Consider the following 26,752-nt stretch of genomic DNA (forward strand, 5'->3'; position numbering starts at 1 on the left):
ATACAAAGGGTATCTTTACAGGAAATGGTCAATATTAATAACCTGGCTTTTATTTTTCGGACAGAGTATATGACATGGCATGTATTGAGAGTCTTCTAATACAGGCAATACAGTAGTCACAACAAGCATATGTTGCTGGGGACCTATTCTAACAAAGAATTTCCATGTATCCTTGTTACAAACTGTGAATGAGGATTTTGACACCACTTGGAATATTGTTTCAGTCATATCAACTTAGCGATGGATCAAGTTAATGTGCAGGTCTTCGTTGTTTACACACTGGTGAAACACACGAGCAAGGTAGGGTGCTGACAATCCATGGATCATAATCAGGGTGAACTTGGGATTCAACCCCATAATCAGTGGATCCTGATCACTAAGGGAGATAACTCTACAAAGCAATTTGGCCAGAATGCTTGACAACCTGTGCCCCAGCAAACTATAAATAAAATGACAGATCATATATCGTATCAAAGAAATAAATAAACCAATTATCGCACAACAAATTTTCGTATCAATCAGTGTTTAGGAGTGATGCAACACATGCTATACTTTACCAAGTCATCGGCGGTGACCGGATCTCCTGCTCGACTAGTGGCGACAACCATGTTGCCAAGCCTTTCTCTCATGTTCTGCATGCTAGTGGTCAGTGCAAGCACGGCCATAATCTCACTGGCCACGGTGATGTCAAACTGGGTCTACAACAGAACACATTCCCTGATTTTTTGTTTGTTTGTTTGTTTAACGCTGCACTCAGCAATATCCAAGCAATATGATGGCGGTCTGTAAAAAATCGAGTCTGGACCAGACAATCCAGTGATTGACATCATGAGCACCGATCCACACTATTGGGATATGATGACATGCATCAACCAAGTCAGTGAGCCTGACATCCCCTGTAATGAGTGAGTGAGTGGCAGTTTTACACTGCAATAGTCCAGCAGTATCATGGGAGCCAAGAAAAGGGCTTCACACATTGTACCCACATAGGGAATCGAACCTTGCTTTCGGTGTGATTAACAAACGCTTTAACCATTCTGCTGCCCCACTGCGCATCCCTCCTTGTAAGTGAACAAGTCACACACTGCTATTTACTCACAATTAATTTAGGGCATCAGTTTTGGCTTTTAGAAATTACAATGGATTACCCTGGTTGGTCAAAATACATTTTGTATCTTCTTAACACTCTCATTATTAGAGTATGTGAAAAACATTTATGCTAAATTTGTTGAACATAAACGAACGTTTATTAAAAACTCAAAATGGCTGTCACCTTTCAGTAAGAGTTCTGCAATGCCATTCTGACATGGCAGGAATGAAGTCATTGTCTCACCTCTCTGGTGTGCCCCTTCTCCTGAGGGCCTTGTCCCACTGTGATCTTCCGCAGGAACCTGTCGTTGGTGTCCATCACTGAAACACACAGTCAGGTTTAACATGGGATTTGCTTGTTGTTTAACGCCGCACTCAGCATATATTACAGCTAAATGACAGCTACCTGTAAATAATCAAGTTTGGACAATCCAGTGATTGACTTTATGAGCAACAATTCACATTGTCGGGATGGTTGGTTGGCTGCTTATTTGTTTAACGAGGCACTCACAAATTCTAGCTATATGACGGCGGTCTGTAAATAATTGAGTCTGGACCAGACAATCCAGTGATTAATATCATGAGCATCCAAGTCAGCGAGCCTGACCACCCGATCCCGTTAGTCGCCTCTTACGACAAGCATAGTCACCTTTTACGACAAGCATGGGTTGCTGAAGACCTATTCTACCCCGGATCTTCAGGATGGGATGACCCCAATCAACCATGTCACCGAGCCTCAATAATCCGTCCATTTAGTCGCTCTGTACAACAAACACTTCTAACCTGGATTCCCCACGATAGCAATCATGTCAAGCGCTGACACAGCAACGTGATATAAAGTAATCATTTGTCCGGTTGTTAAATCATATTTTCTTCTTTCATGGTCTCACCTCTCTGCCATGTTATTGTTTCTGGGTCGATGTCGAGCCGAGCAAACTGACGTATTTCTTCCGGCGTCAGTTCATTAGGATCGGTCTTAGTGATGCCAAGTTTCTGAAGAAAAACAAAAACATTTCTTAAACCCCAACAATGCACATAATACTCCTTGCAATCCATGAGTGAGGCCAACAGCACTGCAGGAACACCAACAAAAGACTTCTTATTACACCATTGTGTGGAATCAAACTATGTTTTCACCTGAAGGAGAAACACTTTAACAATTGGAGTAGGTCCCCATTTCAAAAAGCGATTTCATCACTAGATGCTGAGGTTTGAGATCGGTTCATTTCCTACAACACTGACAACCATTTACAATGTCCTGAACATCGTTTTCATATCAAGTAGGGGGCACGGGTGGCCAAATCGTCTAAGGCACCGCGATTCGCTGTGCAGAGTTGCGTCCCTTGGGCACGCCAGAAACCTCTGATTGTGGGTTCGAATCCCGGTTCGCCCCGATGTTGTTTCTAGGTTTGTCAGCACCATACCCATGCTCTTGGGTTTAACCGAAGTGGTAAACGTCTGAGACCTGCATCACTTCAGGCTATCCTCCCACATTAAGCTGACACGCCGTGATATAACTGGAATATTGTTAAAAGCGGCGTTAAACCCAACTCACTCACTCAGTCATATCTAATAAGGAGGCAGAAGAAAGGGGTGAGTGAGTATGGTTTTACGCCGTTTTAGCAATAGTCCTGCATCATCACAGCAGGGGACACCAGATGAGGTCTTCACAAATTCTACACATCAGGAATCGAAACCCGGGGCCTGGCGTGGCGCTCTAACCACTGGTCTACCCCTCCGCCCCATATAGAAGAAGGTCCCGCCAAAAGTTAATAAAAGCATGAAATTGTCCTCTTGCCAAATGTTTCAACAAAACCAGAGTGTCTTTTGTCAGTCAATGTTGAAGTATGGGAGCTACTATGATTTTGTGGCCATTTTATGACTGTGGTGAAATTACCTGTATCCTCTTCAACTGTATCTTACAGAAGGCTCGCTTGCCTCCCTTGGTGGGAACCAGCCTCTTGTACAGGGCCTCGTCCTTCTGGGTACTCTCGTGGAACATGCGCGCCTCGATGGCAGCGGCGGTGAGGTTGTTTGCAGCGGTGATGGCGTGTATGTCCCCCGTCAGGTGGAGGTTGAACTCCTCCATGGGGATCACCTGGGAATACCCGCCCCCAGCAGCGCCACCTGGAGGTAGAAATAATCGGTTCATAATCTTTAATACATAAAGATTACTAGCCAACAGTGTTGCCATTTTGCAGTATCATATAATAGGAATAAACGTGTTGTTATTTTAGCCTGTGGAGAGCATAATCATATTTTTTATCCAATACATGTACCGTATTCGATGTAATAAGCGCCCCGCTCTAATAAGCACCCACGGCGATATTTGCTAATATATTGGCTAGTGAACAATCCCAATTAGCACCCCTTCTGATTGATCAATGTACACATGACTTATTTATTCGTGTATAATACGCACTCGTGTGTTATATACACCCTTAATTACGGGCAATTACATTCTGGAAAATATATCTGTCGTATATAAACATTTCAGGCTGTCAGCATAAACCACGAAATCTTTCAATTCTGTTTTTTTTCCAAAATAATATTCTTATAGGAGTCCTCTATTTCTAATTTTGAGAGCGCCCTGGGCGCTTATTAGGTCAAATATGGTATATGATATTCACTATATGGAAAAAAGTGTAATTAGCTCTTTATCATGTAAGGTCATTCTTTAAATAATGGAAGTCTGAAATGTATTCCCACTGAAGGAAGTAACTTTAGAGTGAGTGAGTGAGTGAGTGAGTTAGGTTTAACGCCGCTTTTAACAGTATTCCAGTCATATCGCGGCGTGTCAGCTTAATGTTGGAGGAAAGCCCGAAGTGATGCAGGTCTCAGAAGTTTACCACTTCGGTGAAACCCACGAGCACGGGTATGGTGCTGACAAACCTAGAAACATAATTGGGGCGAACCGGGATTCGAACCCACAATCATAGGTCTCTGGCGTGCCCAAGGGACGCAACTCTGCACAGCGAATCGCGGCGCCAGTAACTTTAGAAACCTCAGTGAAGGTCAATGTCACACTGCAGATACATGAGTAAGACTTGCCGCTTTGAATATGTTGAATGCTCTGCCTGCTTCTACTGATAATTAAAAAGCCTTGATGATATGCTGATTGGTAGGGCTGTAACAATTCACTGATACCTACGATATCGATACTTAGCTACAGACGATACTTGAATCGTCAATTTGTGAGATCTCACGATATGCTGTAACACAACAGGAACTAATAGAGTTACCCCCCTTATAGCAGAAGTAGCCTTGTGCCACCTGTATGCATGGCAGAACACAAGCACTTGAGGACTCACGTACATTTAATAAACATCCCTTCATTTAAAACTGTTCTGTTCTTGTGGTTTTCTTTGTTAAAGGTTTTGTAGAATTTTCCTATTCGGAATATTCTATAAGTAATACGTTACCACTGTTATACCGAGGCTGTTGTCTCCCACAACTGCTGCTATAGCGAAATCTACCACAGAGATCTCAATTACCTCATGCAGCACGTGCGTAGCCACCTAGCTGCCATGTGACACCCTTCACTCTTGTCTTCTGCGAGAGCAAGTGCTCGGGGGACGGACGGGCGGGCAGCAGCCCAGTGGTAACGTATTACTTATAGAATATTCCGAATAGGAAAATTCTACAAATTACATTAAGTAATACGTTACCACTGTTATACCGAGGCTGACTACCACAGTAGGCGGTGGGGAGCACCTACAACCCGAATCCTGACTGCTAGCGTTCCTTCCGACCAGCGGAAGTAAACACCAAGGCGGAAGCACTCGATGCGCATGCACCTAGCTAGGCGTTACCCTATAGGAATACCAAAGCACTGTCATGCGCATACCGTAAGGCTCAATCATCATTGCCAAAACAATTGGTGACTCCAAACGGCCCCACTGGATAGGTATTTCATCGCCGCAGCGGATGAGAACACTGTATCCGCGTGAGCTAAATCTTAGATCAGGTTAAACAGTCGAAAAGAGGGAAATTAATTTCCTTCAGACCGTATATCCCAGAGCAAGCCTACTGAAAGTATGCATTAGGCGCGTGACCTAATTCCAGTATTCGTAAGCATGTATCGCAAGGTTGGAATACACGACAGACAATTAAATGCATAATTGTCAAAATACAAGTAAGGACAAAACTCACATAAAGCCGCCTCACCTGTGGTGTGAGTGCGCTGGTTTGCAGGACCCCCACTCCTGTACCCACGGCGTGGGAACATTGGAGACGACCCAGCTTGACCACCGTGCAAGGACTGACGACTGCGGAGTTTGAAATTGCGCTGGACACACCCCCTAGATGACCGCTTGTGCCGCGATCAGCGGCCCAAGACGGTGCACCCCCTCCACGTCTTCATCAGAAACCTTTCTGAGGTAATGATTGGCAAAAACCGAGTCAGAACGCCAGTAACAACCTCGTAATATTCTGTGAACAGAGATATTCGAGTGTAGGGCAAATGTTGCCGCTAGCGCCCTGATCTCGTGCGGGTTTGACCCCGCTACCGGTAACCCCCGAGACCGGTACGCCAGATTGATGACAGAACGAAGCCACAACGCAATCGAGTTGCGAGTTATGTCAACCGTGCGATTAGGGTTACACGATATGAACAGACGGTCACGCCCTTGTCTACGTTCATTCGAAGCCTTAAGATAATACTTAAGGGCCCTAACCGGACACAGCGCTCTGTCCTCAGTATCAGCAGGATGTAAGATTTCTTTGAGTGATCTTACAGTGAATTCTCTCTCCGCTTGCCCGACTCTCTGATTCTTGGCGACGAAGCCCATGAGCAGGCCCAGGCGGACCGCTCCTTCGTCACCCCTATCGAATCGTACCTTGGCGACATCGAGTGCATGAATTTCGGATACACGTGCCGCCGTGGCAAAGGAGAGGAGAAATGCTGTTTTCCAAGTCACATGCCGGAACGAAGCACTATGCAAGGGTTCATACGGAGCTTCCGTAAGTGATTGCAACACTAGGGAAAGATCCCAGGCCGGTGCCCGAAGGTGGCCCTTCTTAAGATCGTGCTGTTTGAAACCCTTGATAATACCCCGTATCACCGGCTCTTTGGAGAGACTGGTACCCATAGCAACGTCCCGTACCGTAGCAACGGACGAGACATAGTTGGCAATGGAACCCCCGGAGAGTTTCCGGGTCTCTCGCAAGTGAGACATGAAACGAGCAATATCCTGCACAGATACCGTATCTGGCGAATGAATGTGATGTTTACAACACCACTTCGTGAAAATAACCCAACGTGCATTATACACCTTCTGGGTAGAATCACGATGCATACTAACGTATGCCCGAGACGCCCGGCGAGAAAAACCTTTACTCCTCAGACGCTCGGTGACAACATCCACGCGTGCAGATTGAACTGCCCTGCGTTTGGATGAAGCTGACGGGTGTGAGGGTGGATCAAGAGATCCGGTCTCACAGGCAGTGGGAGTGGCGACTGCGTGACCTGGGTCAGCAAGTCGGGGTACCACGATCTGTTCGGCCACATGGGCGCGATCAGTAACATTCGACAGCGAACTCCTCAAAGCCGGCTTAGAATGTGTGGTATCAACGCTGTCGGCGGGTAAGCATAAGCGTCCAAGCCCGTCCAGTCTAACGCGAGAGCATCGTGATCGATGGCCCTCGGGTCCGGGACTGGTGATACAAACAACGGGAGTTGATTGTTGAACCGCGTTGCGAACAGGTCGACCATCGGACGACCCAAACGTTCGCACAGCCACTGAAACACTACTGGGTTCAGCATCCACTCTGTGGGGCTCGGATCCCGAGGCCTCGATAGAGCATCGGCCAGTACGTTCCGCACACCTGGGATGTGACGGGCGCGTATCTGGCACGGGACACTGTCCACCAGAGCGTAAAACTCGAACGTGAGAACGAGCAGCGAGTGACTGTGGGTTCCCCCCAATTTGTTCACATAGGACACTACCGTCGTGTTGTCGGTCGCCAGCATGAGCCGGGCGTCGACGAGACGATGCTTCCAGTGATTGACTGCGTTGATCACTGCCTTGAACTCGAGACAATTGATGTGAAGACCTAGTTCGTCTACGCACCACAGCCCCGAGCTCACCTCCCCCTCTAGATGGGCGCCCCAGCCCACTAGAGAGGCGTCTGTATACAGGTTCAACGTGGCCCGGTAGGGCCGCATAGAGACTCCTGATAAGACATTGTAAGGGACCGTCCACCACTCCAGATGCGGTCGGAGCCGATCCGGGAGGGCGACGGTCGCACTGTTCACCTCCGTTGCTAACAACTGGATTAAAAACCGTTGCAGCGGGCGGAGTTGGAGACGACCCCGTACGGTGCAGTCCTGGGCTGATACAAGTAGCCCTAACAGCTGTTCCCAAAAGTGAACAGTCTGTTGCACCGCTAAGACTTTGGCAATCATCGCCTGAATTTTGTGCCACCGGTCTGGGGGGACAAATAGGCGATGGGACACCGAGTTGAACCGACCTCCGATGAACTGCAAGTTCTGAGAAGGGGTTAACTCGCTCTTGGGGAGATTGACAATCCACCCCAATTGCTCCAAGAGCCGACGTGCGAAAACGAGATGGCGTGACAGGGTGTCCGACATTCGATTTGCTACTAGCGAGTCGTCCAGGTACGCGAAGTACCGGACACCCCTCCGGTGGAGGAACCCCACTATGGGGGTGGTTAACCGGGTGAACAGCCAGGGAGCGGACGAAAGACCGAATAGGAGTACAACCCACTCGTAGTGCCTGCCTTGAAAGACAAACCTGAGATACCTGTGATGATCCGAGTGAATCGGAACATGCAGATAAGCATCCTTCAGGTCGATCGAAGCTAGCCAGTCGGCCGGCATGATCAGTGCTTTCAGGTCCGTCAAGCTCAACATTCTGAACTTGGGCGGCTTGCGCAGGTAGAACTCGTTGAACGATTTCAAGTTGTGAATCATTCTGAGTTCGGCACTGTCCTTCTTGGGAACGAGAAATATCCTGGAGTAAAACCCCGGTGTTATTTCTGGTAGAGCTAACTCCCGAACTGCCCTCTTCTCCACCAACCTGCCGATGGCATCGGCGAGGAAGGGAAGATCGGTTTCCGAATAGAAACCTGCCGACGGGGCAACGGTGAGCGGCGGATTCGCTTTGAGATCGAGCCGATAGCCGTACCGAATCGTGTTGACCACCCACGGGTCGTCGAACACTTGTTCCCAATTCTCCCAGTAAGTCTGGAGTCTGGCTCCCACTGGGGAAAGAGAGGGGGGCCGGACGGGCTGCGGCAGGCGCAACTGTCCAGGGCCGTGTGACTCGGGTTCGCCTACGGGCCAACCGAAGTTGGCGCTGTCGGCATACGAACCCCTCCAATGAGAGTCACCTGGAGGGGCCCTTGCCGTCCTTAGACGACTTGGGCTTCCCCCAGTTCCCCTTCTTCCCGCGAAAGGGCTGCTGAGAACCCTTACCGGAGCCCTCAGAGCGGGGCTTCTTCCCGGAGGAAGAAGGACCCGACCCCTTAGGCCTGCCGGACGCAGCAACCTGGGGCGCGCTCCGCTTCGGAGCGGCACCCAGGCGCCTATGCAAGGACCCCACAAGATCCAGTGTGTGCCGAGAGGCCTCGGCAGACACAGCGGCCTGTTGTTCCTTCAGAACCCCAGGGATCTTGTTATTAAACAGGGTCCGAGCAGACCAAGGCTGCGAAAGGAGCACCTCCTGATTGGCAGCGTCCAACCCTGAAGCAACCAGATACGACTGGCGCCGAAGAAAATGGCACGTGCCGGAAACAAAGGCCGAAGCCCCGGCAACGTACTCCAGGGAAGCATTCAAACCGAGCAAGCAGTTGTAAATGCGCTGGTCACGGTCCGTGGGAGAACCTTCGACCAGACTGGCCGCCGCAGCCAGGTATGTGTCTCCGTGAGACATAGCCAGCATGGAGTGTCGAGCGAGGGTGTCCAGCTGTTGCAGGGTACCTTGCGGTACCGTGGCAACCGGTGGGGCACGGACCCCCAAACGCTCCACATGGGCTTCCGCAGAAGGACCAGCCTCGGGAAAGGCAAGGTCATGAACTGGGAAAGACCCTTTTCTCCACGACGGGGGAGGTAACGGGAGACCCCGACCGGAGGCAGCCGTGAAGGCTTTCTCCAAAGACGGCTTAATCCCGCGCAGCAAGGTTGATGCCGGGAAAGCCTTGTCGGACGACTCGTCGTATACCTCGGAGGAACCCACGGAACCGTGGATACCCAGCGGTATCGGCAGGGGCTTTGGCATGTCCTCGAAGAGGTCATACACCATGGCCACGCGGTCCTTAACCGATAGCGGAAGCAACGGTTCGGGGGAAGGACCGGTAACCACGGCAGCCGGCGCCGTACCGGTGGACCCCGCGTCCGAACCCGCGGCCACCGAAGAGGCCGGGGACGGAACAGCCAGCGGCCTATCTTGCGATAAGGCCGCCAGCTTGGAGTCCACAATTTGCGACAACAATGCGGCGACGGAAGCCCCAGACAGCCCGAGGGCCGCAAGGGGATCCGCCGCAGCCGACAAGGAGGTGCCCGCACGGGGGCCCCGACCGGACGAACCGGCCACCACAGGGGTGGAAACGGACTGCGCGCACAGCCGGTACCGCTCAAACTCCGCAGGTCCCAGACCTTCGCACAGGGTGCACCGGGTTTCCTCGCAAGGAACCCTGCACCGCGGGCAACGATCGTGGGGATCCCGGGACGACAAAAACTTTCTGCACACCCCACAACTCCGAGGAGCAGGGGTAGAGGGGGTGGAGACAGGGGACATATCCATGTCAGACATTGATTGTTTTCAAATCTTCAAGGAACGCTTCAGCAGGAGAAAACACGTCTTGCTAAGCAGACGAAGGAGACAAGAGTGAAGGGTGTCACATGGCAGCTAGGTGGCTACGCACGTGCTGCATGAGGTAATTGAGATCTCTGTGGTAGATTTCGCTATAGCAGCAGTTGTGGGAGACAACAGCCTCGGTATAACAGTGGTAACGTATTACTTAATGTAATTTGAGATAACAACAAGTGCAAAAGTGAGCGTGGCTCACTAATACCCCGACCCGCCTAGTGTGTCAGTAGTTACAAATTAAATAGCTAGGATAGGGTTAGCCTAGGGTTTGAAAAATTCATAAAAAAATGGAAAATTAATAAAAACAATTTTCTTCTTTGGACTGCAACCCTCCATATGACACAGATTATATTACTAAGTTTGAGATGAATCCCCTGAATAGTTTAAGAGAAATCGCGCAGACAAAGTTTTCGGACGGACGGACGGACGAACGGACAGACGGACGGAACCTTGGTATTACTATATACCCCCGACATTTTGTCGGGGGTATAATAAATAAATGCATGAAGAAAGAAGTTTTACAGCGGTATTTCAGTGATTTCATCATTTCTTCCCATTTGACCTATCGTGATACCAGTAGTATCTTCAGTCCGTATCGTGATACAAATCATATTGCAAGATAACAGGTCATACTCAGCTCTACAGATTAGTAAGTTCACTTGCCGCAACCTACCATGGAGTTTGTCATATCCACATTGAGAGAGGCAGTGGGGTAACAGATCAGACTCCAAGGAGATTGAATCTCATTTCCAGTTGACATCATGCCAGTGATATAGATTTGAGACCATTCACGCTCTCACAGCACGTTGAGTGAGTGAGTGAGTGAGTGAGTTGGACTTAATACTGCTTTTAACAGTATTCCAGTTATATTACAGCATGTCAGCTTGATGTAGGAGAAAAGCCCAAAAAAGTCCATAAATATTCCAAACTCAATGGTAGTCAAATACTGTATTCCAGTGTTATACTCATCAAGGAATACATTTATGTATGGAGGCCCTTTCCCAGGTTGATTGTACACAACTGTTTCTATGCTTACACAACCGATTTTATTTGGTTACATACTAGTTTGAATAACAAAAAAAAACACCGCCCGCCTGCACTAAATTTTCAAAAGCCATTGCCTGAGAACCAATTCTTTTATTTTTTAAAGCCTCAGCATGCAAAACTATCATGCATGTAACTTCAGTAGTTTCTGAGAAAACTTGTCCCCATTTTTACGCAGTGTGCACAAAGTTGAAAAGCATGGAGCAAGGGCCATAACTCTCAAAAAAATAAATTTACGGTACCATTTTTGGAACTCAGTCTCGTGGGGGAGTGACAATAAATGACACTACTGTTCTCCACAACAAAGCAATCTAGCATCATTTGCTTCAGATGAATCAGTTTAATAAATCACAAGAGCTGATGATGGAAAGTTATTATTCTAACATGGCAACCCTTGTTGGTAGCATACAGAGGTAATCATGTCGCAATATTCCCGCTACCTTTGATGCCAAATGTGGGGCCCTGAGACGGCTGCCTGACACAGGCGAAGATATTCTTCTTGAGCTGTGCTCCGATAGCTTGAGCCAGACCGATGACAGTAGTACTCTTTCCCTCTCCCAGTGGTGTGGGCGTGATCCTACAGCATAATGACATTTATCCAGAGGGAGCACATATGAACGTAGGCACATGGTTTTTCTAGCAAATCAGGTGGCATCTTTTTCTAATGGTTTGTCCTCCCTATACATGTATCTTTAATTTTGCCAACATTGCCCATCGCAAGTTGTCGTCGGCCCTTTTTTTTCTCCATTGGGAACTGCCCTTTTCATTTGTACAGAAGCCTAGGAACCACAAATCTGACTGGTTGACTATAAACTTGACCTGATATGACATCCTGTGCAGGCATTGGCAGATGTTGACGGAGACAGGTATCGAATCAGAGTTAAAGATCCTATAATAATGAGATTAAACATTTTCAAGAGTTATTTTAGACGTTTGAACTGCATCAACCAGTTCACTAAAACTTGAGCTTCAGAGAAAGATAGACAAAAACTACATGATCATGTATAACCACCTGTTGATTCTGACCTATTCTTGACCTTATAAACTAAACAAGACATCACCACTTGTCATTGTCTTGTTTAGTTTAAAAGGTCAAGACCGACTGGTCAACTCACCCTGTGACCACTACATAGCGTCCATCCTTCTGATTGGCCAATCTCTTTAGCACCTGCAGGGAGACCTTCGCCTTCTTCTTCCCGTACAGGTCGACCTCTTCAGGTTGAAGATTTATCTCCTTTGCCAGGACCGCAATGTCCCGTGGTGTCTGTGACTGGGCCACTTCAATGTCACTGAGGAGACAAGGTGGAGTGAGTGAGTTGGTTTAACGCCGCTTTTAACAGTATTTCAGTTATATCACGGCGTGACAGCTTAATGTGGGAGGAAAGCCCAAAGTGATGCAGGTCTTAGTCGTTTACCACTTCGGTGAAACCCACAAGCGTGGGTATGGTGCTGACAAACCTAGAAACATAATTGGGGCGAACCGGGATTCGAACCCAAATCATAGGTTTCTGGCGTGCCCAAGGGACGCAACTCTGCACAGCGAATCGCGGCGCCTTAGACGACTGGGCCACCCGTGCCCCCGAGACAAGGGGGAATGAGGATTAACGTCACATTCAAGATTATTGCATTTATGTAGCAATGTGCATACATTGTGTGTGGCTGCTTGTACTAGTCCAGACTAATGCAGGATTTACAGGGCTAGCTCTTACTGTCTTTTGTTTAGCAAATTAATTATCAGGGAGGTAAACACATAGTATTCAAAAACATGGTTTAAGATGAAAAAAAAAAGGAAATGAATTGAAACTAGTATTGTTCATATTGTTTAAAACATGCCTGTGTGTATTAAATATTTTGGGTTAATTATCCTACTGTAAAAATAATTTGACATACAAAGAGTTTACGGCCGAGTTGATGCGTCGCATCGATAGATTTCTTGTTAATTTATTGTGGGTGTTACATTTCTCACCTTGGCACTGGGGTCTTCAGTTGCAGCGGTAACAAGGTCAGGCTCCATTTGTTGACCCCCTGAAAGCGGAGTGAGTTAGTGAGTTTACTTTAACGCCACTTAGACCAGAATGTCAGTTAATATCATGGGTTTGTGTGAGGAAAGCATGTAGGGACATTTAACACTATGGGGAAACCACTGATGACGGGTATGGCCCCGATAAGCCAAGAAACATGAGGACAAATCGCGAATTAGAACCCACGATCACGTTTCTGGCACACCTAATGGATCTCAACTGCAATCATCAATATCTCAAATGTTGTCAATGTCAACTAATGTCATCAATACCTTAGGTGTTGTCATCAAAATCTCAGCTGTTGTCATCAATATCTCAGCTGTTGTCGTCAATATCTCAGCTGTTGTCATCAATATGTCACCTGTTGTCATCAATATCTCAGCTGTTGTCATCAATATGTCACCTGTTGTCATCAATATCTCAGCTGTTGTCATCAATATGTCACCTGTTGTCGTCAATATCTCAGCTGTTGTCATCAATATGTCACCTGTTGTCATCAATATCTCAGCTGTTGTCATCAATATGTCACCTGTTGTCATCAATATCTCAGCTGTTGTCATCAATATGTCACCTGTTGTCGTCAATATCTCAGCTGTTGTCATCAATATGTCACCTGTTGTCGTCAATATTTTAGCTACAGTCATCAATAGTTCAGCTGCAGTCATCAATATCTCAGCTGTTGTCATCAATATTTCAGCTACAGTCATCAATAGTTCAGCTGCAGTCATCAATATCTCAGCTGTTGGCATCAATATTTCAGCTGCAGTCATCAAAATGTCAGCTGCAGTCTACTACAGAGGACAGTTCATGTCCAGGGCCCACTTGCACAAAGCTATCTTAGCGCTAAGATGATCTTAACTCCCATACTTTAACATAGGGTTACAATAGTCTTAGCGCTAAGATCGTATTGTGCAAGTGGGCCCTGGTGTTCACCAATCTGAAGTCCAAGACGATCACCTACACCCTGTCTGTGAGCTGCACCACTCACCCCAGCTCTCTCCATGGCCCGTCTTGCCTGGTCCACAGTATTCTTCAGCAACATGGCCACGGTCATCGGCCCCACTCCCCCTGGGACTGGCGTGATCCACGACGCCACCTCCTTCGCCTCGCTGTAGCTCACGTCCCCAACCAGCCTCTTCCCGGACTTCTTGGTTGCATCTGCAAGTAGGTCGTGGGCATCACACCAAGGTGGAATACACTGTCAGGGAACCTCACCCGCCTTCACCTTCTGTACCGTCACAGAGCTATAACTCTTATGATAATGATTAAAGACTTAGTGGTCATTATTAAATATCAAATAAAAGTGGCAAAACTCTTTCCATAATCATAAGAAATCTCTACTAAAAGCAGAGGACATTGTACGATTCAAGCCATATTATAAGTGTGTGTATAAGATTTACTATCAAATAAAGATGACACCAAGTGTTCATGAAAAAGGTGAGCATATCCTGCCCCAATGGTGGCACCCATCACAAACACATGCAAAGACAAGTCAACTGTTCCAAGATGAACCCAACGGTCCCCTAGTTGAATGCGGCTCCCTACCTGGAATGGAGTTGATGCCGCAGTCCACTACTACAGCCCCAGGCTTGATCCAGTCCCCCCGAACCAACTCGGGCTTGCCGATAGCTACTACAAGGATGTCGGCCTTCTGTACCTGTGGTCATAGTGAGGTCTGGTCAGCAGAATGAAGGGCTAATCGACAGCGCTCTGCCGGGATAGTCATACAGACACAGAGTGTTTTGAAATACCACAAAAATAATACCACACAGAACTTGCAACTGAATGTCATGGTCTACTGAATTGAGGTTAGACTGTTTGTTTGTTTGTTGTTTAACGCTGCACACAGCAATATGACAGCAGTCTGCAAAACATCGAGTCTGGACCCAACAATCCAGTGATTGACATCATGAGCATCAATCCATGCAATTGGGATACGATGACATGCATCAACCAAGTCAGCGAGTCTGGCCGCCCGATCCCGTAAGTCGCTTCTTACGACAAGCATAGTCGCCTTTTATGGCAAGCATGGGTTGCTGAAGACCAATTCTAACTCTGATCTTCATGGGTGAGGTTAGACTGTCTCTCAGCCACAAAACCCATCCCCAAAACAACAATCACCTCTGCTTTGGGGCCAGCTGTCTGACACAACACTCACATTGGCCTTGGGGTCAACTGTCTGACACAACACTCACATTGGCCTTGGGGTCAACTGTCCGCCACATCACTCACCTCTGCCTTGAGGTCAGCTGTCCGACACAACACTCACCTCTGCCTTGAGGTCAGATGTCCGACACAACACTCATCTCAGCCTTGAGGTCAGCTGTCCAACACAACACTCACCTCTTGCCTTGAGGTCAGCTGTCCGACACAACTCACCTCTGCCTTGAGGTCAGATGTCCAACACAACACTCACCTCTGCCTTGAGGTCAGCTGTCCGACACATCACTTACCTCTGCCTTGAGGTCGGCTGTCCAACACAACACTCACCTCTGCCTTGAGGTCAGCTGTCCAACACATCACTTACCTCTGCCTTGAGGTCAGCTGTCCGACACAACACTCACCTCTGCCTTGAGGTCAGCTGTCCGACACATCACTTACCTCTGCCTTGAGGTCGGCTGTCCGACACAACACTCACATTGGCCTTGAGGTCAGCTGTCCGACACATCACTTACCTCTGCCTTGAGGTCAGCTGTCCGACACAACACTCACCTCTGTCTTGAGGTCAGCCGTCCGACACAACACTCACCTCTGCCTTGAGGTCAGCTTTCCGACACAACACTCACCTCTGCCTTGAGGTCATCTGACACAACACTCACCTCGGCCTTGAGGACAGATGTCCGACACAACACTCACCTCAGCCTTGAGGTCAGCTGTCTGACACAACACTCACCTCAGCCTTGAGGTCAGCTGTCCGACACAACACTCACCTCTGCCTTGAGGTCAAATGTCCGACACAACACTCACCTCTGCCTTGAGGTCAGCTGTCCGACACAACACTCACCTCTGCCTTGAGGTCAGCTGTCCGACACATCACTCACCTCTGCCTTGAGGTCAGCTGTCCAACACAACACTCACCTCTGCCTTGAGGTCAGCTGTCCGACACAACACTCACCTCTGCCTTGAGGTCAGCTGTCTGACACAACACTCACCTCTGCCTTGAGGTCAGCTGTCCGACACATCACTCACCTCTGCCTTGAGGTCAGCTGTCCGACACAACACTCACCTCTGCCTTGAGGTCAGCCCTCCGACACAACAAACACCTCTGCCTTGAGGTCAGCTGTCCGACACAACACTCACCTCTGCCTTGAGGTCAGCTGTCCGACACAACACTCACCTCTGCCTTGAGGTCAGCCCTCCGACACAACACTCACCTCTGCCTTGAGGTCAGCTTTTCGACACATCACTTACCTCTGCCTTGAGGTCGGCTGTCCGACACAACACTCACCTCTGCCTTGAGGTCACCTGACACAACACTCACCTCTGCCTTGAGGTCAGCTGTCCTGGAGTGACACTGGGTGACGGTAGCATGGTTCCACAGCAGGAGGTCGGACATCGGGGCTCCCACGATCTTGCTCCTGCCCAGCACCACAGCTTGTTTGCCCTTCACCTCCACACCTGCACACACCACCAACTTGACATTACAGGGCTGTATCTAGGACTCAACACTAAGTGTCTTTGGCACACAAAGTGAGGAAAAAACCAACAATTTGCACAAAACAGGGACTTTCAAAGAGTCCTTATTTTCTTAAATTCAAGGGTATTTTAATGTGTCATTGAATACAAAATACAAACTACACATTAAAGCCTCTTTTTGTTATTGGTCCTGTTATCAGTGAAATGCAAGCTGCCTCTGCAAAGCAATAGCATTTGCAGAGCTCCAGATAAGCTGTGTATCTGCGTAAAATACGCATCAGAAATGCAGAAATACGCAGTTAAATAAAATCCAAGCGTATCAAATACGCAACGAACATTACAGATATGCTACAAAAATAAAACGTGTGCGTATCATCAAAATATTGTGAAGTAACCCTGCGTATTCGATTAGCAAATCAGCAACTTATTTTGAAATTATAAACGGGCATTCCATCAACCTTGCCAAACTCCACGATGACAGTTATGTCATGATCATTTGCCATCACATTTTGTTGTGGAAGTATCATGGCATTTTTGAGTCCTATAAAGCTCTCGAACCCACACGACACCAGTTTGCAGGGACTAGATGAATAGTGTTTTTAAATATTGAACTTAAATACCCACATGTCTAAAAACTAGTGGGTAACAGAAATTTGAATACCCAGATAGAATTAGTGATACCCAATGATTTTAAAATGCATGGGTAAAAAAGCTTATCTGGAGCTCTTATTTGTTATTACTATAATCACAATAACAACATTATTGGCAAATGTCTTTTGCAAATTTGTGAATTTTTACCGACAATTGCTTCAGATCTGGGGGCAAATATCAGCCTGTGAGCAGGTCTAGAGAAATCCCTGCATCATCCGACACTGCACTGCAAGTGATTCTGACAATGTCTCCCACTAATGCACTATTGTTATCCCCATGCAAGCAATACTAAATTCTGCTGCTTTTATCAGCCTCATGACAGCTGTAACATGGCATCCTCCTGTTTGTCCCCAGCAGTGCTAACCCATTTGTCTGGACATTCCATCACACACATGACACAATACAAGGGAACCCAAGTCTTTCCTCATGCCGAAAGATGGTCTGTTTGACCATATGCAACACATACACTGAAAAATCTTTTACATATCTTAACAAGAGTCATCAGGAGATGACATATCCCCCGGTCTGGTGCAATTCTGAAAAGAAGTTTGGCCACTTTTGGTTCATTGCCATTGGATACCTTCAGTGAAGAAAATAATAATGCTGTTCAGTATTTTTCAATATCTCAAATCATCAAAAAGGCACCAGTTCACCACTAGACTGATCTGCATAGGAAGTTTCATCAAAATTTTCCAACAATTTTGGGGTTCTGCTCTGGAATACCCTCATTTTCAGTCCAACTTGTCGTCTTGGTGATTTTTTTTTTAAATCCAAAAATGTCTAAAGTCACTAGCTCCCACTAGACTGATCTACACAGAAAGTTTAAACAAGACTTATTGAATGGTCTTGAAGTTCTGCTCTGGAAATGGAAAACAACTTGTTTTCATCATGAAAAATTAGGAAATAAAAAAGAAAAGAAATAAAAATCCAAATTATCAAAAGGCACCAGTTCCCGCTAGACTGATCCTTATAGAAAGTTTCAACAAGACGGATGGACATGGTGATTGCTATATCCCCCATTTTTCAAACCAGGGGATAAAAGCTGAATATGCTGATATTCAGGACAGAAAATGGAAATCTTGATGCTAACAAAATGCCTCTAATCAAACAAGCTCAGATACTCATGCCAATAAGGGATTAAACAAACCAATATACTTTTAGGGAAGCCCCACCAAACAGCTTTCACATAAAGTCCATCATTGACATATTCACCTGATCTGTGAATGAGGTCCAGACAGCCTCGAGGTGTGCATGGGAGAATACAACTGTCGAGGTCACCGCGAGACAGTCGACCAGCATTATCAACATGGAGGCTGAAACACAATCAATGCAGTGTCAGTATTTGTCAATCAGTGAATGAGTGAATTCTTTTATAATGTCGCTGTCAGCGATACTACATCATCATGTTGGCTGTAAATACCAAGTACAGTCCAGGCAACAGAAATCACAAGCAAAGTGATCCACACAATCGGAGTAAAATGCCATGCAAGTTACAGAGACATACAATCCTATTCTCCTATTGTCAGCTCTTTTCGCCCGGCATGTGGAAGACAACATATATTATCATACTTCCATGTCAGAATGATGAGATCTGATTGGTCCACGTGATCTTGATAAAATACTGTGTATCCCACCTTGGAGAGGAATAAATTTCTCAGCAGGGGAATAAATCTCTTATACCAATCCTAACACCAATGTGGTGAAATCTTTCAAACTTTTTAGCACCAAGAAACTCAAACCTGCTCCAACTTATCATTATCTATTCAAGTTTTATGCCATGAACTAAGTCCATTGTTTCAGAGACAAATAAAGTACATCTCCATCACAACATGTCAAGGGGGCGCAAGAGGAACATTTCACCATACAGAGTTGTGTCCCTTAGTAGTATCATGATATGATATATCTTAGGGGGTACAAAATCTACCCCAGATATGATGTGATGATGCTAGTTGGTTGTGGTAAAATTTACAACCTGAATCCCTTTGGGCTCTCCTTCCACACACTTGAGTAAGGTAATACCGCAGAGTTCAAACAAAACTTGAGTAGGGTAACACCGCAGAGTTCAAACAAAACTTGAGTAGGGTAATACCGCAGAGTTCCAACAAAACTTGAGTAGGGTAATACAGCAGAGTTCAAACAAAACTTGAGTAGGGTAACACCGCAGAGTTCAAACAAAACTTGAGTAGGGTAATACCTCAGAGTTCAAACAAAACTTGAGTAGGGTAATACCGCAGAGTTCCAACAAAACTTGAGTAGGGTAATACCGCAGAGTTCCAACAAAACTTGAGTAGGGTAACACCGCAGAGTTCAAACAAAACTTGAGTAGGGTAATACAGCAGAGTTCAAACAAAACTTGAGTAGGGTAATACAGCAGAGTTCAAACAAAACTTGAGTAGGGTAATACAGCAGAGTTCCAACAAAACTTGAGTAGGGTAACACCGCAGAGTTCAAACAAAACTTGAGTAGGGTAATACCGCAGAGTTCAAACAAAACTTGAGTAGGGTAATACCGCAGAGTTCCAACAAAACTTGAGTAGGGTAATACCGCAGAGTTCAAACAAAACTTGAGTAGGGTAATACCGCAGAGTTCAAACAAAACTTGAGTAGGGTAACACCGCAGAGTTCAAACAAAACTTGAGTAGGGTAATACCGCAGAGTTCAAACAAAACTTGAGTAGGGTAACACCGCAGAGTTCAAACAAAACTTGAGTAGGGTAATACAGCAGAGTTCAAACAAAACTTGAGTAGGGTAATACAGCAGAGTTCAAACAAAACTTGAGTAGGGTAATACAGCAGAGTTCCAACAAAACTTGAGTAGGGTAACACCGCAGAGTTCAAACAAAACTTGAGTAGGGTAATACCGCAGAGTTCAAACAAAACTTGAGTAGGGTAATACCGCAGAGTTCCAACAAAACTTGAGTAGGGTAATACCGCAGAGTTCAAACAAAACTTGAGTAGGGTAATACCGCAGAGTTCAAACAAAACTTGAGTAGGGTAATACCGCAGAGTTCAAACAAAACTTGAGTAGTGTAATACCGCAGAGTTCAAACAAAACTTGAGTAGGGTTATACAGCAGAGTTAAAACAAAACTTGAGTAGGGTAATACAGTAGAGTTCAAACAAAACTTGAGTCACCACATTTGGGCATTCTGAAGGCCTTTCAAGGTCATGATCCTACTTTAGCAACTAAGATTAGAATGGCTCCAATTCACAGCCCATGACTGCTAAGATTAAGGCCTTTTTCTTCGCATGTATTGAATCATAAGGCCCTGTCAACTGATATATTCAAATTTAAGGACTCTTAAGGCATCTTATCAAATCTTACAGCCTTTTCAAAGGAGATTCAAATATAAGGAGTTTTCAAGCTTGTGTTATAGACTATACAATACCCACCCGTCAACATCCTTCACCTGTAGTATGGTATTTGTCACCAAGTTGGCATCGACTTCATTGTCTGTGTCCAGAGGGAGCTGTAAGACAGGAATGTGGGTTAGTCGTCCAGGATACAGACGCATCTCGCAACTTGTCTTTGACAGGCATTTACAGCTTGAGACACAGGATACATGCAATGTTTGAAATTAATCATTTTAATCTTGGGGTCCTTCTTATAACTCTATACAATTAACACTAGTACTTGCTCAGGTGAATTGTTTATTACAGATCTATCACAAGATGCCGTGGCTGTAATAGATGAAGCGTCAAGCATAGCTCTACCTGTACAATGATTCCATGGATGTCGACATTGTTGTTGAGATCTTCTACTGTCTTGATAATCTGTAGAGAAACAGGGCGATTTGAAGGTTCCACAAAATGATATGTGGAGCTGTGTGGCTATGTCACAGTCTGCTTGGGTTCAAATTCCAGATACACCCCAGATAATGATGCCTGTTGCCATGATACCAATGTTGGTGTCGCCGAAAGTGTAAATATGCTCAGCCTGCATCAAACTGTTCCATCCTTCCACTTGAAGCTAGCATGCAGTGATATAACTGATACTGTATAAAATTGCTTCAAGGTCAAGGCAGTGATTACATGCATTGGTTGCTGGGGTATTTTACTCTACCCAGATACCCCCTGGGTCACCAAGTTGTGAGTGAGTGAGTGAGTGAGTATGGTTTTACGCCGCTTTTAGCAATATTCCAGCAATATCACGGCAGGGGACACCAGAAATGGGCTTCACACATTGTACCCATGTCGGGAATCGAACCCGGCGTGACGAGCGAACGCTTCAACCACTAGGCTACCTGACCGCCCCTGTGTGTTAGGGGCAGTGGGGTAGCCTAGTGGTTAAAGAGTTCGCTTGTCACGCCAAAAGCCTGGGTTCGATTTCCAATGTGTGAAAACAATGAGTACAGTGTGTGAAGCCCATTTCTGCTGACCTTGTCATGACAATGCCGAAATATTGCACAGAAGCAGTGTAAAATAATCCTTACTCACTCACGTATATAAGACTTGTTGAAACAAATTTCTTGTTCCTCATGATCACCCTGCCCTAAAGTTACCCCAATCCCTTATAGTTTGCTCAGGTATATTTAAGCACTGTTAAGAAACAACTTTTTCAACTAAAATTTCGCTTTTGCACCAGAATTTTTATGGTGTTTATGGTGTGTCTGATTCACAGAGTAACCTCAGCATGGTAACACTGGCCTCGGGGACCATCTTTTCATACTTTCAGAAGAGGGGAGCTTGGAAAATGAGGGCAGGTGTATATCACAATTAGGTTTACTATAATAGATTTGTGAAGAGCTGAAAGATAAAATACTCGTCAGTTTTGAAAAACAACATGAAAAACAAGAAAACATTTTTTACTGGACTAATCATGCTAATAGGTCATTCAATACTGTATTGACGACAATATGTGGAAAGTTTAACCTTATTAACTTGTAGAATTTTCCTATTCGGAATATTCTATAAGTAATACGTTACCACTGTTATACCGAGGCTGTTGTCTCCCACAACTGCTGCTATAGCGAAATCTACCACAGAGATCTCAATTACCTCATGCAGCACGTGCGTAGCCACCTAGCTGCCATGTGACACCCTTCACTCTTGTCTCTTGCGAGAGCAAGTGCTCGGGGGACGGACGGGCGGGCAGCAGCCCAGTGGTAACGTATTACTTATAGAATATTCCGAATAGGAAAATTCTACAAATTACATTAAGTAATACGTTACCACTGTTATACCGAGGCTGACTACCACAGTATGCGGTGGGGAGAACCTACAACCCGAATCCTGACTGCTAGCGTTCCTTCCGACCAGCGGAAGTAAACACCAAGGCGGAAGCACTCGATGCGCATGCACCTAGCTAGGCGTTACCCTATAGGAATACCAAAGCACTGTCAAGCGCATACCGTAAGGCTCAATCGTCATTGCCAAAACGATTGGTGACTCCAAACGGCCCCACTGGATAGGTATTTCATCGCCGCAGCGGATGAGAACACTGTATCCGCGTGAGCTTAATCTTAGATCAAGTTAAACAGTCGAAAAGAGGGAAATTAATTTCATTCAGACCGTATATCCCAGAGCAAGCCTACTTAAAGTATGCATTAGGCGCGTGACCTAATTCCAGTATTTGTAAGCATGCATCACAAGGTTGGGATACACGACAGACAATTAAATACATAATTGTCAAAATACAAATAAGGACAAAGCACACAAAAAGCCGCCCTCACCTGTGGTGTGAGTGCGCTGGTTTGCGGGACCCCAACTCCTGTACCCACGGCAGTGGGAACATTGGAGTCGACCCAGATTGACCACCGTGCAAGGTCTGACGCCTGAGGAGTTCGGAATTGCGCTGGGCACACCCCTTAGGTGCCCGCTTGCGCCGCGATCCGCGGGCCAAGACGGTGCACACTCTCCACGACGGCATCAGTGACCTGTTTGAGGTAATGATTGGCAAAAAAAGAGTCAGAACGCCAGTAACAACCTCGTAATATTCTGCGAACAGAGATATTCGAGTGTAGGGCAAATGTTGCCGCTAGCGCCCTGATCTCGTGCGGGTTTGACCCCGCTACCGGTAACCCCCGAGACCGGTACGCCAGATTGATGACAGAACGAAGCCACAACGCAATCGAGTTGCGAGTTATGTCAACCGTGCGATTAGGGTTACACGATAAGAACAGACGGTCACGCCCTTGTCTACGTTCATTGGAAGCCTTAAGATAATACTTAAGGGCCCTAACCGGACACAGCGCTCTGTCCTCAGTATCAGCAGGATGTAAGATTTCTTTGAGTGATCTTACAGTGAATTCTCTCTCCGTTTGCCCGATTCTCGGCGACGAAGCCCATGAGCAGGCCCAGGCGGACCGCTCCTTCGTCACCCCTATCGAATCGTACCTTGGCGACATCGAGTGCATGAATTTCGGATACACGTGCCGCCGTGGCAAAGGAGAGGAGAAATGCTGTTTTCCAAGTCACATGCCGGAACGAAGCACTATGCAAGGATTCATACGGAGCTTCCGTAAGTGATTGCAACACTAGGGAAAGATCCCATGCCGGTGCCCGAAGGCGGCCCTTCTTAAGGTCGTGCTGTTTGAAACCCTTGATAATACCCCGTATCACCGGCTCTTTGGAGAGACTGGTACCCATAGCAACGTCCCGTACCGTAGCAACGGACGAGATATAGTTGGCAATGGAACCCCCGGAGAGTTTCCGGGTCTGTCGTAAGTGAGACATGAAACGAGCAATATCCTGCACAGATACCTTATCTGGCGAATGAATGTGATGTTTACAACACCACTTCGTGAAAATAACCAAACGTGCATTATACACCTTCTTGGTAGAATCACGATGCATACTTACGTATGCCCGAGACGCCCGGCGACAAAAACCTTTACTCCTCAGACGCTCGGTGACAACATCCACGCGTGCAGATTGAACTGCCCTGCGTTTGGATGAAGCTGACGGGTGTAAGGTGGATCAAGAGATCCGGTCTCACAGGCAGTGGAAATGGCAACTGCGTGACCTGGGTCAGCAAGTCGGGGTACCACGATCTGTTCGGCCACATGGGCGCGATCAGTAACATTCGACAGCGAACTCCTCGGAGCCGGCTTAGAATGTGTGGTATCAACGCTGTCGGCAGGTAAGCATAAGCGTCCAAGCCCGTCCAGTCTAACGCGAGAGCATCGTGATCGATGGCCCTCGGGTCCGGGACTGGTGATACAAACAACGGGAGTTGATTGTTGAACCGCGTTGCGAACAGGTCGACCATCGGACGACCCAATTGTTCGCACAGCCACTGAAACACTACTGGGTTCAGCATCCACTCTGTGGGGCTCGGATCCTGAGGCCTCGATAGAGCATCGGCCAGTACGTACCGCACACCTGGGATGTGACGGGCGCGTAGCTGGCATGGGACACTGTCCACCAGAGCGTAAAACTCGAACGTGAGATCGAGTAGCGAGTGACTGTGGGTCTGGAGTCTGTCTCCCACTGGGGAAGGAAAGGGGGCCCTGACAGGCTGCGGCAGGCGCAACTGTCCAGGGCCAAGTGACTCGGGTTCGCCGAAGGGCCAACCGAAGTTGGCGCTGTAGGCATACGAACCCCTCCAATGAGAGTCACCTGGAGGGGCCCTTGCCGTCCTTAGACGACTTGGGCTTCCCCCAGTTCCCCGTCTTCCCGCGAAAGGGCAGCAGATTGCCCATACCGCAGCCCTCAGGGCGGGGCTACTTCCCAGAGGAAGAAGAACCCGACCCCTTAGACCTACCGGCCGCAGCAGCCTGGCGCCTATGCAGGGACCCAACAAGAGCAAGTGTGTGCCGAGGGTCCTCGGCAACGTACTCCAGGAAGCATTTAAACTGAGCAGGCAGTTGTAAATGCGCTGGTCACGGTCCGTGGGAGAACCTTCGACCAGACTGGCCGCTGCAGCCAAGTAAGTGTCTCCGTGAGACATGGAGTGCTGAGCGAGGGCGTCCAGCTGGTGCAAGGTAGCTTGCGTTACCGTAGCAGCCGGTGGGGCACGGACACCCAACCGCTCAACATGGGCCTCCGCGGTAGGACCAGCCTCGGGAAAGGCAAGGTCATGTACCGGGAATAAACCCTTTCTCCACGACGTCGGAGGCAACGGGAGACCCCGACCGGAGGCCGCCGCGAAGGCGTTCTCCAAGGAAGGCTTGAAACCGCGCAGCAAGGTCGATGCGGGGAAAGCCGTGTCGGAAGACTCATCGTATACCTCGGAGGAACCCACAGTCGTGGATTCCCCGCGGTACCGGCCGGGGCATGTCCTCAAAGAGGTCATAAACCATGGCCACGCGGTCCTTAACCGATAGCGGGAGCAACAGTTTCGGGGGAAGGACCGGTGACCCCGCGGCCACCAAAGTGGCCGGGGACGGAACAGCCAGCGGCCTATCCTGAGATAAGGCCGCCAGCTTGGAGTCCACAAGTTATGCAAGTAATGCAGCGACGGAAACCCCGGACAGCCCACGGGCCGCCAAGGGAACCGCCACAGCCGTGGTGGTGGTACCCGCAAGGGGACCCCGACCGGACGAGCCGACCACCACAGGGGTGGAAACGGACTGCACATACAGCCGGTAGCGCTCGCTTGCGGCACACCCCGCAGCTCCTGGTTGCAGGGGTAGAGGGGGTGGAGGACGGCGAAACATCCATGTCAGACATTTTGTTTGTACTATGAACAAAGAGCAAAACATGGTTACAACACATGCACCACAAATAGTCACAAACGAGTATTTTCACAAGAAAATAAACGAGCAATGGGAATATAGAACATACACATATAACATATAGAGGAATAAGTGATGTAAAAACCCCAAGATATACTAGAACAGGGGAACGTAAGACGCAACGTGCATACAAGACACCCCGCAAGTATATAGAAAAAAAAAAGGGCGGGAAAAATATTTCCTTTTGGCGGGAAAAAGATTTCCAAGCGTAGTTACAGCAAACGCCCCGTAAAAGCACAGTTTATTAGAGAGAATAAACAGTAATAAATATCACCGAATGGTCGGAGAAACAGGAACGCTTGAGCAGTTTATTGTACGTCTTGCTAGAGCAAGCGAAGAGACAAGAGTGAAGGGTGTCACATGGCAGCTAGGTGGCTACGCACGTGCTGCATGAGGTAATTGAGATCTCTGTGGTAGATTTCGCTATAGCAGCAGCTGTGGGAGACATGGAGTGCTGAGCGAGGGCGTCCAGCTGGTGCAAGGTAGCTTGCGTTACCGTAGCAGCCGGTGGGGCACGGACACCCAACCGCTCAACATGGGCCTCCGCGGTAGGACCAGCCTCGGGAAAGGCAAGGTCATGTACCGGGAACAAACCCTTTCTCCACGACGTCGGAGGCAACGGGAGACCCCGACCGGAGGCCGCCGCGAAGGCGTTCTCCAAGGAAGGCTTGAAACCGCGCAGCAAGGTCGATGCGGGGAAAGCCGTGTCGGAAGACTCATCGTATACCTCGGAGGAACCCACAGTCGTGGATTCCCCGCGGTACCGGCCGGGGCATGTCCTCAAAGAGGTCATAAACCATGGCCA

General features: G+C 47.6%; 1 protein-coding gene across 1 annotated transcript in view; it reads right to left on the bottom strand.

Moving 5' to 3' along the window:
• The window catches only part of LOC124116142 (C-1-tetrahydrofolate synthase, cytoplasmic-like), a 48,387-nt gene that overhangs the window by 12,311 nt on the left and 9,324 nt on the right, over positions 1 to 26,752 (bottom strand). Inside the window, exons 4-16 of the mRNA XM_048403086.1 lie at positions 20,984 to 21,043; positions 20,663 to 20,739; positions 18,485 to 18,585; positions 16,467 to 16,603; positions 14,531 to 14,642; positions 13,974 to 14,143; positions 12,931 to 12,989; positions 12,080 to 12,253; positions 11,405 to 11,541; positions 2,987 to 3,216; positions 1,980 to 2,082; positions 1,334 to 1,410; positions 558 to 698 (exon numbers count right to left, since the gene is read on the bottom strand). Coding sequence (XP_048259043.1) covers positions 558 to 698; positions 1,334 to 1,410; positions 1,980 to 2,082; positions 2,987 to 3,216; positions 11,405 to 11,541; positions 12,080 to 12,253; positions 12,931 to 12,989; positions 13,974 to 14,143; positions 14,531 to 14,642; positions 16,467 to 16,603; positions 18,485 to 18,585; positions 20,663 to 20,739; positions 20,984 to 21,043 — 1,578 coding nt within the window. The remainder of the gene's footprint in view (positions 1 to 557; positions 699 to 1,333; positions 1,411 to 1,979; positions 2,083 to 2,986; positions 3,217 to 11,404; positions 11,542 to 12,079; positions 12,254 to 12,930; positions 12,990 to 13,973; positions 14,144 to 14,530; positions 14,643 to 16,466; positions 16,604 to 18,484; positions 18,586 to 20,662; positions 20,740 to 20,983; positions 21,044 to 26,752) is intronic.

The sequence above is a fragment of the Haliotis rufescens genome, unplaced genomic scaffold, assembly GCF_023055435.1.
Source record: "Haliotis rufescens isolate VD_foot unplaced genomic scaffold, xgHalRufe1.0.p SCAF_3, whole genome shotgun sequence".
NCBI classification, from domain to species: domain Eukaryota; kingdom Metazoa; phylum Mollusca; class Gastropoda; order Lepetellida; family Haliotidae; genus Haliotis; species Haliotis rufescens.